Source organism: Gorilla gorilla, chromosome 8, assembly GCF_029281585.2.
Source record: "Gorilla gorilla gorilla isolate KB3781 chromosome 8, NHGRI_mGorGor1-v2.1_pri, whole genome shotgun sequence".
NCBI lineage: Eukaryota > Metazoa > Chordata > Mammalia > Primates > Hominidae > Gorilla > Gorilla gorilla.
This window is the reverse complement of record NC_073232.2, coordinates 106610173-106622241: the sequence shown is the minus strand read 5'-3', so window position 1 is coordinate 106622241 and position 12069 is coordinate 106610173. Positions and strand designations below refer to the sequence as shown.

Below are 12069 nucleotides of genomic sequence, written 5' to 3'. Positions count from 1 at the left end.
ATTTGAAATAATTTGACAGCCAGTTATTTCATCACCATTTTTTTTCTGCTGATATAAAATGCTGCTTAATTATTGTGTTATATCTATAGTATATTTGGGTATCTGGTACAATAATAATCAGAAAGGGTATAATTGATAAAAGACATGACTATTCTTTTTTCTCCACAATATTCTTATTTATTTCAGTATATTACTCCAGGCAATTTAGAATCCATTTTTCACTTCCTTCCCTCAAAATAGTCCACACAGAGAATCTGATTAGAATCGATTCAATGTATTGATTAGTTTGGATGAATTAAAATATTTACAGAATTGATTTTTTTCTATTCAAGAATATCATATCTTGCCATTTATTTAAGACTTCTTTTATGTTCTTAAGTAAAATTTTATAGTTTTCTTCACTGAGGTCTTAGATATTTTAATTTGTTTTTAGTAATACAGTTTTGGGTGTTAAGCTGTTCTACCATTTTATTTCTGGATTTCACAGTTTTCCTTTGGCATCAGATTCCTTTTTATTTTCTTAAATCTGATTTCAGTTGAATTGCTAAAATTATAAACATTAAATGAAAGTAACAGAGCATATTTAGCATCTTTACTTAGAATTGTAGAGCAATCAGATAAGGCTTGAACATGAAACTCAGCCATAGGAGAACTCTTTAACTTTCATGATGCTAGAGTAAAAACTACATCATTTGATTTGGAGTTATTTTTCGTTGGTAGGTGATATTTTGAGCACATACAGTACCTACAAAATATTCAGAGTTGGTCTTTCTGATACCTAGAATGGCTTCAGGTTCACTCTTTATGTCTTTAGTTATTCCTTGTTTCATTCTGTGCTTTTAGCCGTGTAATCCCAAATACTCAGCTTTCTTCCAAATGTGCATATTGGAACATCAAAATAATACAAACCTGTAGTTCTCAAGGTTTTTTCCAGAAATGCTGCTGTGCCTGCGGGAGGTCGGTAGGGTGATTTCATCCAGAGAAAGTGTAGCATTTTAAACCCCTTTTGTTCTTAGTGTTTGAGTATGAGAAGTTTGCTGTATCACCCAAAATACCAGTTTCCAAATTAGTTTCTGAATTTTTGAATGGCATAAAGCAATAATTTTTATTTTTGTCCCCAGACCAGCATCAGCTGGGAATTAGAATGCAAATTCTGGGGCTCAACTCAGACCTACTAAATCAGAAACTCTGGGGATAGGGCCCAGCAATTTGTGTATCTTCTCCCATACTGGTCCAAACCTTTTTCTGGCCTGTTTTCTCTTTGTCATCCTGTTGGCATGTGTTCTCTCTTCCTCATAGTCATTAAACTGCAAAGAAAGTTTTGTATATTTAGTTAGTATTTGCTAGCGTCCGTTTTGTATGTTTGCTCTCCCGTCCTTCCATAGACACAAGTTATTAATATAGCATACAGATAAAAGAAGTTGGTGTAAAATATTATAAAAGATGTTTGAAGGTTTTTTCATGAACGAGGGAAATAACACTGTTAAATGCTTTTCTATGTAAAGTTTTTGAGGGCAATATAAATATTAAGCTGTATATTTGTGTTTTTCTTCCAATATTAGATGTTAAAAACATTTTTATGCCTAAGAATCAAGGAAGTAGAAGTGAAAAAAGATACAGAAGACATTAATAAACCAAAAAAATTTATGACTTTCAAAGAAAAGAGAAAATCTCTATCAAGAATGCAGAGAAAGGTTTGACTTATTTCCCCTTTTGTTTCATTTAAATTTTCTGTTTATTTGATCTTAGATTAAACTTATAGGCACACGTAAAAATCATAGTTAAATCATAAACATAAAAGTTTTGAAATACATCATTTAGAGAATTTTATCTTTTCCTGTTACTGCAAAAAAATGTTTTCTTAAATCAGTTTTAACTGATAATGATTGGCAAGGAGAGCAATAGATGAAAAGATATTTTTGCCATGCTGGCTTTTATCCTTTGGCTTTTTAGATCAATTTAGAGGTGTGATACACAGATTCCTTCCTTAACAGAAAAGATGCATTCATGTGAAGTTGGCAGCAAAGTGAGTTTCTGTTAATTGAATCTTGTTTCTTTGTTGGTTTGTATTTTAAACTTGGGTTGAAATTTCAGCCCCTTGTTTATTTACTGAAACTTTGGAAACTTTATTTATTTATTTATTTATTTATTTATTTATTTTTTGATAAACGGGGCTAATAATAGTACCTACCTTGCAGGGTAATCGTGCAGGTTAAATGAGATGATGCATGTAAAACACTTGGCGGGCTTTATAAACCTTAGTTTTAGTACCACCACCATCATCACTATTATTGTTATCACATCTCAGAACATTTCTAAACAGTTTATTAGAGTGATCAAGTTGCTTGTAAAAACAAAAGTAATCTCTGGGGATATTCATCTTTGAATGGGTCTAATTTTGAAAACATGATGGAAGTATCAAAATAGACTTAATAATTGTGAACAAAAGAAGATACATATTTTAACTATATTATACTATCCTAATGCAGGTTGGATAGCTCTGTTAGGAAGAGCATGTGTATAGATGAGGTGAGGAAACAAAGACCAATAAGAACATGGCAGCTCTTTAACAACTTCTCATGAGAAAAGGAAACAATTTTTCAGTTCCCTGTGCCTCAGGCAGCTCAGAAATTATCATTTACTGCTCTTACAGCATTAGGAAGTAGAAAAAAAAGGATATTTTATTGAATTTCTTTATAGAGTCCAGTTTTATGCATTGTATGTAAATGTGTTGGGGAAGTATTGTTGGTGACTGGCTTCCAAGTTATAGATGATTTAATCCTAGCCATTATTTTTGGGCTCAACATGTTCTTTCCTTTTTTCTTTTTTGAAAAACTTTAATAATAGAAAATGATAGCATATCCCAGATATCTGCTATTCAGAATCAGCAAATATTAATAGATTTACTTTAGTTTTTTTCCTGGAAAAGAAAGAAACCATAGGTGAGAGAGTAGGAATTTCTTTTCTCTCTGCAATCTCATTCTTCTACCTTCTTCCCAGGAGACACCATCTTTAATTTGGTTTGTATATACTTCCCGTCCATGTTTCTCTACTTTGTTTATATTTGCATTCATAGACAACATGTGGTATTACTGTATGTGTTTTATGACATTTACGTATTCTGCCTCTGCTTTTTTCACTCTGTGGTATATGCTCTTAGATTTTTGTTTTTCAATCTATTTTCAGTGGAAGAAAGCAGAAGAGAAACTAGAGCGAGAGCTTCGAGAGGCAGAAGCTTCAGAGAGTACCGAGAAAAAACTTAAACTGGTAGGCAGTTTCATATTCTGTTAGCTTTTAAAATGCGTTAAGTTGTTTAAACTAGAAATTTATTGTTTCAGCTTGTAGCTGTGTAATTTTGGTTTCTTTCATGAGGCTTAGATGTGTGACTTTTGTGATGTGCGGGAAACTGTGATGTGATCAGTGCTAGTTTTATGCAGTCACAGGGTGTATATCTTCATTCTGTTTTGTTAAAAATTTCAAAGATTGCATTGTGGGGAGGGATGGGTAGGGAAAAAGAAGTTAAGCTGTTGAAGTCATACTTATGCTCATTCAGGAGAAAGCATACCAGGTTATCCTAAAGTCATTTTGTCTGTCTCCTCTGCCAGCACACAGAGACTCTGAATATTGTGTTTGTAACCTACTTCAGAATATTGAAGAAGGCCCAGAGGTCACCTCTCCTGCCAGCAGTTCTAGAAGGTCTTGCCAAGTAAGGGCTGTGTAGGTTGAAATCTTTTAGATTCCTTCTAAATAGGAAAGACCAAAGAATTTTCAAGAGTTCCCTAATGATGGCCCATTATCCTCAGTTCTCATTCCTTTTCTGTTTGTCACCAGCCTTTCCTTGAAGCTATTCATAACAGTGAGCTTTTTTGATTTTCTCATCTCAAACCTTTTATTTTTAAAATCTCCTTTACCAACTCCTTCTTTCTGCCTACTAAATTCTAGGTGTTCCTAAGGTTAAATCTCTCAGTTCTTGACTCTTTCTGCACTGTGTAGTCAATTGCCCATCGTCATAGTTTGAGTGGATCATGCAGATGACTCTTAACTCTATTTTAACCCAGCTGTACATCATTTCTCTAGTTCTGTGTAATGTGTTTCTGCTAAGATAGATCTTTTGGTGTATTCACTCAACATTAATGGCCTTGTCAGGATGTGAGCTAGAGTAAGGGTTGTGGTTGTCATGATAGCGTTCCACAATTTTTTGAGGTGGTATCCTATAGAACATTGCTATTCGGTAAAAATACAATGTGAACTTACATATATAATTTAAAATTTTCTATTAGCCACATTAAAAAGATAAAAAGAAACAGGTGAAATTAATTTTTATATATTTTACTGGATTTGATTTATCTGAAGTATTTTAACACAATATTAAACATTAATGAGTTGTTTGGTGTTTTTTCATAACATATTTTCGAACACTTATATTTTACGCTTGTGTCTTAATTTGGACTAGCTACATTTTAAGTGCCTAATAGCCACATGTGGCTAGTGGCTACCATTGTTGGGCAGTACAACTTTAGGAATAGAGTTGGAAATAGGACTGATGGCTAGAAGATATAGAAAAGGCAAGTTCTGTTTATCATAAGAAATTACTTTCTAATAACTGGAGCTATTTGGCAATAGTATGCATTTCCTTATATGGTGATACGGTCCTTTTGGTTAAAAATCTTCAGAGAGGCTGGTCAGAGAAGGGATTATTCCTACATTGTGTAGGACTTGCTGTTTTTATTTTTGTTTTTAAATAGAGACAAGCTCTCACCATATTTCCCAGGCTGATCTTGAACTCCTGAGTGAGTCATCCTCCAGCCTTGGCCTCACAAAGTGCTAGGATTACAGGCGTGAGCCACCATGCTCGACCCAGATATTTGTTTTTTAATAACTAATTCCTTTATTTAAAAAAGTTTAAAAAATAATATATGCTCATTTAAAAAATTTAAATAATGCAAAAGAATATACAATTTAAAATTGCAAGCTTCCCCTCCTATATATGTATGTAGTCTGTCTGCGTGCCATCTGCCACCATTTTTTTTTTTTTTTTTTGGAGACACTGTCTTGCTCTGTTGCTCAGGCTGGATTGCAGTGACGTAATCTGAGCTGACTACAACCTCCACATCCCAGGTTCAAGCAGTCACCTGCCTCAGCCTCTCGAGTAGCTGAGACTACAGGCATGTGCCATCACACCTGGCTAATTTCTGTATTTTTAGTAAAGATGGGGTTTCCTCATGTTGGCCAGGCTGGTCTCGAACTCCTGACCTTAGGTGATCCATCCGCCTCGGCCTCCCAAAGTGCTGGGATTACAGGCATGAGCCATCGCACCGGGCCTGCCTGCCATCTTTCATGCAAATGGAATCATGCTATGTTTAGTGTCCTGTAACTTGCTTTTTTTTTTTGGTTTTGTAAACAGTTACTTTTGGTACCTCTCCCTTATCACATATATATCACTTAATTTTTAAAAAATTTATAATGCTCCATTTTATAGATGTATTGTACTTTATTTGGTCAGTCGCCTATTTGCACTGGGAATACTTGCGCACGTGTGTGTGTGTGTGTGTGTGTGTGTGTGTGTATCTTCATGCACGTGTGTGCATGTATTGCCAGATCAAAGGGTATGCTCATTTTAAATTTTGATAAATAATTGCCAGATTGCTTCTCCAAAAAGTTGTACCAATATGCATGGAATATGTCACTCATAAGGTCTTTTATTCTTCTAAGATTTACATAGATCAAAGACTTCTCGCTAATATTGAAGAGATGTCCTGACTTTAACCTACTTCAGTGTCTACTATAGTATATGGAGTAACTCTCAAATTTAGCAGCTCATATGATTCTTCTTTAACCCTATTGGGTGGTCTCAGTTATTTCTACAAATAGAGGCCCAGGACAGTAAAGTGAGTTACCTAGGATCACGCAGGTAATTAAGAGCAGAGCCTGAACTAGATACTGGGGTCCAGTATTCTTTCCATTTTATCCTTAAAGCTGTCATAAGGTCCGTATTCTTGTAAGTAGCAGAATCTTTCCTTGTCTGTCTTCCCACCACCTGTTTTCTTAGAAGCCGATCCTGCCGGATACCTCGTAAACTTTCCTCAGGAAGTTGTTTGCTTCTAGTAATTTCTTTCTCAGTGCAGAAGGACTTTTGAAATATTTTTGGTTTGTTCAGTGCCTTATATATTTCTACTGAGTTTAGTGTTCAATGGTGTATGAATTGTTGAAGAGGCCAATCTGAATTAATGAAAAGTATCAATAATTGCCATGTCTTTCATAGCTAACATTTTGAAATAAAGAATATTAAAAATAGTTTTAAAGTCAAGCTTAATTTCTACGAGCTTTATTTCTGCTTTTAGGTCACTGATTAACTGTTTTGTTTGATTCCAGGTTTGCTCACCTTATAAATGTGGAATTTTTTGATGATCTGTTAGTAGTTCTTCATACTCTCATTGAGTCTGGTGTAAGTAATAATAATTTTTTAAAAGATATAAATGGTAATTACTATTTAAAAAATTTTTCAGGTTTATTGAGGTATATTTTGTATACAGTAAAACCCCTTTTAGATGTACAGTTTATGAATTTTGACAAAGGCCTATGATCATATGATTACCACCACAGTCAAGATGTAGAACGTTTTCAACCATTGGAGAGTTTTAAGCAGGAGGGTTGTCTGACCTGTTTTCTTTTTTTTTTTTAATTGATGCATAATAGATGTACATGGTTTCAGGGTATATGTGATAATTAAATATATTCATATAATATAGTTTGTAAATATTTTACTTGGGATATCAGTCACCTTAAATATGTGTCTTTATGTGACAACCATTCAAATTCTTCCCTCCTAGCTATTTTGAAATAGATAATAGATTATTGTAAACTATAGTCACCCTGTAAATCTGCCTCATACTAGGCTATCTTAAAGATAACCTTTATAGGTCTTTTTTTTCTTTTTTGAGATAGGGTCTCACTCAGTTGCCCAGGCCGGAGTGCAGTGGTGCAATCACAGCTCACTGCAGCCTTGACCTTCCAGGGCTCAGGTAATCCTCCCACTTTAGCCTTTTGAGTAGCTGGGACTACAGATGTGGGGCACCATACCTGGCTAATTTTTCTATTTTTTGTAGAAATTTTTTTTTTTTTTTTGAGAGGGAGGCTTGCTCTGTCACCCAGGCTGGAGTGCAGTGGCGTGATCTCGGCTCACTGCAAGCTCCGCCTCCCGGGTTCACACCATTCTCCTGCCTCAGCCTCCCAAGTAGCTGGGACTACAGGCGCCCACCACCATGCCCGGTTAATTTTTTGTATTTTTAGTAGAGACAGGGTTTCACCGTGTTAGCCAGGATGGTCTCGATCTCCTGACCTCGTGATCTGCCCGCCTCGGCCTCCTGAAGTGCTGGGATTACAGGCGTGAGCCACCGCGCCCGGCCCTGAGAGATGGGTTTTTGCCATGTTGCCCAAGCTGGTCTTGAACTGCTGGGCTCAAACGATCTGCCTGCCTCAGCCTCCCAAATTGCTGGGATTACAGGCTTGAGTCTTTGCTCCTGGCCTTAAAGTTCTTTTTTAAAGCTATAAATGGTAATTACCATTCTTAATATTCCATCCCCCTCACCCCCCCCCCCTTTTTTTTTTTTTAAAGGACCTAAGCTATCAAGAAAGTCTTCACTGTGTCCAGACTGCTTTTCATATTCTTTCTGGACAAGGTATGATATTTTCTTAATCAAGTTTTGTTTGCCTTACCTTTGAATGCTATAACATACCTAATTGGTGTTTGTTGTCATTTCAAAGGTGATGTTCTGAATATTGATCCAATGAAATTCTACACACATCTCTACAAAACACTGTTCAAATTACATGCAGGTATGTATGTTTAGATAATGTTTCTTTTATATGTATTTATGTTTTAAGAATATGTTATGACCCATCATTGTAGACAAATGAGAAATAGGAACAGGTACATAAAATGCTGACTTTCCAGTGCCATGCATCTGTATTTAATCTTATGTAAGACTTGGAGAAGGAGCTTCTGGAATTGACTGGAGATGCAGTAAGTATAGCCCGCTGTATCTTCTTAGCAGTATAGCACTACCTCATTGATTAGAGAAATGGTTTGGGACAGGTACAAAAGTTTATCTTGGGTTTATCTGAAGTTCAGTCCAGCTCCGTAATGAAAAAGTAATGAGAACAGCTCTGAAGGATATGTCTGCTGTTTTAGGTGCTACCAATGAAGGTGTTGAGATTGTACTCCAGTGCCTTGATGTTATGCTAACTAAGCGCAGAAAGCAAGTTTCTCAGCAGCGAGCTCTTGCCTTCATCAAACGCCTTTGTACCCTTGCTCTTCATGTTCTTCCAAATTCAAGTATTGGCATTTTAGCAACTACCAGAATATTAATGCATGTAAGTAGTGATACAAATGAACAGAGCTAAGTTCTTATAATGCAATGATTTTTTTTGTTTGAGGCATGTCTTTTCCCCCCTTTTATATTATTTCAATTACAGAAGTAATTCACACTTGTAACAAAATCAGGTGACAAAAGAGGTATATAAAATTGAAAAAAAGCATTTTATACCTATTGACACTTCTCAGTGTCATTAGGTGGGTATCCATTTACCATTTGGTGGGTATTTTTCCAGCAGCCTTTTAAAGTTCATATATAAACACATACACATAGAAACAACTCAACTTTGTATTTTAATGGAAAGAGGATTATGCTATATATTCTACCACTTTTTTAACCTTAGCATTTAATCATGGTAAACACATTATAATGTCACTACTCTAACTCTTTATGTAAGGTTTATTTAGTTCTTTGCTTAACAAACACCATAGTTCTGACTATGTGCCTTCCAGTTATAAATGCCTTACAAAAATTTAATTTTCATAACTCTGAGGTAGCTACTATTCTTGTTCCTATTGTACATGTGGGAAAACTGAGGTCCAGAGAGGTTAAGTGTCTTTTTTTGAGTAGCAGTGCCAGTCAGTGGTAGAAGTGATATTCAAATGTAGGCAGTCTGGTTTTTCTGCTTCTTTCTATTTCTCTTGATATAGGTTATTTCTTTTTTTGCTATTACAAATGATGCTATAGTTAATATCTTTATGTATTTATCTGATGTAATTATTTCTATCAGATTTCTAAAAGTGTGATTGCAAGGTGAGAAGCATATTGTTTTCTTTTGCAAGATAAAATTAATTTTCAAAACAAGCAAAGATAAAATTTTTTTTTTTGCAACTCTTGTTCTTACGATATAAACTTAAATTGTTTTTTATTAAATCTAGGTGTAAAGACTTTATGCAAAGCTCTTATACAACCATAAATTTAAATGCAAATACAACTACAAACCAGTAACACCTCTTACATTAACAATGTTAATTTAACCAATTCTTTTTATGTGACATTTTTGCAGACTTTCCCCAAAACAGATCTACTGCTTGACAGTGAATCTCAGGGAAGTGGAGTTTTCCTTCCTGAACTGGATGAGCCTGAGTACTGCAATGCTCAGAACACTGCTCTGTGGGAACTGCATGCTCTGCGGGTAGAGTGGCCCTGGTTTTTTTCTTTTTGGGGATGTTTGTGAATAATTGTTTTCTAGTTTTTCTTCAAATAGTTGTTATTGCCAGAGTACTTAATTATATTTTGTTCTGGGGCTGCCTTTTTTAAAATTCCTGTGTTAGTATGCTGCATTTTACTTTGCTGTTACTATTCTTTAAGCTGTTGAGGTACATTTTCTAAGGAAGCAGAAAACAGTGTCAGTTCTGTAGGGTGCAGTTGTGGAAGATTTACTGAAACCTTTCCCTTTATTGAAATCTTTCCCTAACACTCTTCAGAGGATTTGTTATCAGGTACATTTCTGTTGAGTCTTATCCAAGGAGACTTTAGTAAGCCCTGTTTCAAGATGGTTTCACCTATGCAGTGATCCTACAGTATGGACAGCATTAGAGTGAGACTTGTAGAAAATAGAAGTGGCAGGTAACCTGTTGTAAATTAATTTTTTTCACTCTGAAAGACGAATTGCTTTTTGATTTTTCTATTTATATTGTAAAAGCAAGACTAAACTACTTCACTGGTAACTTGATTTGTGTTTTAATCCTATTAGCAAAGATAATATTCTTTCTGTGGGTATGTGCTTCTAATGAATTACATATACTGTACATAGGTGATTAAAAAAAATTTGGTGTAATTTTATTTAAGAAAATCTTTGCTGTGGCTAGTGTTTTTTGTAAAGGACTGACCTGTGTAGAATGTGATTGTTCCGTTTTCCCTTCAGAGGCATTATCATCCCATAGTGCAGAGATTTGCAGCCCACCTGATCGCTGGAGCACCTTCTGAAGGCTCTGGAGCACTCAAACCAGAGTTGAGTCGAAGGTAATATTTAGCATTGCCTTATTCTAAAACTACAAAATTGAGCTGATAGCCACTTACTATGAGAAGACTGTTTTATAAAGTAACATACTACAAAATGTAAAGTGCCAGTTGGGTATCTGGATTGGTCTTGCTTCATATTCCTGAATTGTTCTGAAAGAAAACATGCTATGATTTTGTTGATCACTTAAAACATTTTTTTTCTTCTTCTGTCATTCAACTTGAAAAACATTTTTTTAATCATGAAAAGTTTCGCACATACAGGATAGTAGAATGGCATAGTGAATGTCCATATGCCCCCCCATCACTCAGGTTCAACAATGAATAATCTATGGCTATAGGTGCTTCATGTGAAGATAAAACACAAGTCAACCAAATTAAGCTTCCTTGCTTTCTCGCTCGCTCGGTCTTTTTTTTTTTTTTGAATGGTCCTGTTAGGGCAGGATGAGGAGAAAAAAAAAATGAGGAGAGGGAAGAAAAGAGGTGCTTTGGAACACTGCCATCCAGAAGGGCAGCTTTTTCTTTTTTTGGCCCTTGCAGAGTACCTTCTGACCTATAAGCAGCTTGGATGGGTACTTCCAGCATCTACCTCACACCCAGATGGGGAAAAGGTCCTCCTAAAAGAGTCTTCTTTTCCCTGAACTGTTTACTTACAAAATTTTCACAAGTACAGAAAGGTGAAAAATAGTAATTACTTTTTTTTTTTTTTGAGATGGAGTCTCACTCTGTTGTCCAGGCTGGAGTGCAATGGCGCAATTTTGGCTCACTGCAACCTCCGCCTCCCGGGTTCAAGCGATTCTCCTGCCTCAGCTTCCCGAGTAGCTGGGATTACAGGCACCCGCCACCATGCCCAGCTAATTTTTGTAATTTTTGTAGAGATGGGGTTTCACCATGCTGGCCAGGCTGGTCTCGAACTCCTGACCTCAGGTAATCCACCCACCTTGGCCTCCTAAAGTGTTGGGATTAGAGGCGTCAGCCACTGCGCCCAGCCAGTAATTACCTTTTTTTACATACAGACAGGAAATACTTAAGTTATACAGAGAAAGAGAGAAAATGGTATAAAAAATCCCTCAGTCCATTTATGGTGCCATAAAAAATGCCTAAGACTGGGTAACTTATAAACAACAGAGGGCCAGGCTCAGTGGCTCACGCCTGTAATCCCAGCACTTTGGGAGGCCGAGGCGGGTGGATCACCTGAGGTCAGGAGTTCAGGACTAGCCTGGCCAACATGGTGAAACCCCATCTCTACTAAAAATACAAAAATTAGCCAGGCGTGGTGGTGGGTTCCTGTAGTCCCAGCTACTTGGGAAGCTGAGGCAGGAGAACTGCTTGAACCCGGGAGGCGGAGGTTGCAGTGAGTCGAGATCTCGCCATTGCACTCCAGCCTGGGTGACAAGAGCGAATCCGTCTGAAAAAAAAAACAGAAATTTATTTTCTCAGAATTCTGGAGGCTGGGAAGTTGAAGATCAAGGTGCTGGTAGGTTTGGTTGACTGATGAGGGCGCCTCTCTGCTTCTGAGATGGCATCTTGTTGCTGCATCTTCTGGAGGGGAGGAACCCCATGCCCTCACATGGCAGACAGGACAGAAGGGGAGCAGTGCCACAGCTTCACTTCATGAAGCCTCTTCTATAAAGACTTTAACGCATTTATGCCAGAGGTTGCAAATTTTTTTGTGTGTGTGAAAAATCAGACCTTGGCGATGACCTTGAGCAGTAGGATATAAATAATTAAA

The 12069-nt window shown here is 36.5% G+C and overlaps 1 protein-coding gene across 2 annotated transcripts in view; it reads left to right on the top strand.

Annotated features, from left to right (window-relative positions):
* NOC3L (NOC3 like DNA replication regulator) overlaps window positions 1–12069 on the top strand; it is a 41206-nt gene that overhangs the window by 14952 nt on the left and 14185 nt on the right. For both annotated transcript variants that reach the window (XR_008668945.2, XM_031015370.3), the window contains exons 11-19: window positions 1563–1694; window positions 3187–3267; window positions 3606–3706; window positions 6373–6445; window positions 7616–7679; window positions 7765–7836; window positions 8192–8373; window positions 9382–9510; window positions 10243–10340. Coding sequence is in view for 1 of the 2 variants with exons in the window: in XM_031015370.3 (XP_030871230.2) it covers window positions 1563–1694; window positions 3187–3267; window positions 3606–3706; window positions 6373–6445; window positions 7616–7679; window positions 7765–7836; window positions 8192–8373; window positions 9382–9510; window positions 10243–10340 (932 nt within the window). In the remaining variant the exon portion in view is untranslated. The remainder of the gene's footprint in view (window positions 1–1562; window positions 1695–3186; window positions 3268–3605; window positions 3707–6372; window positions 6446–7615; window positions 7680–7764; window positions 7837–8191; window positions 8374–9381; window positions 9511–10242; window positions 10341–12069) is intronic.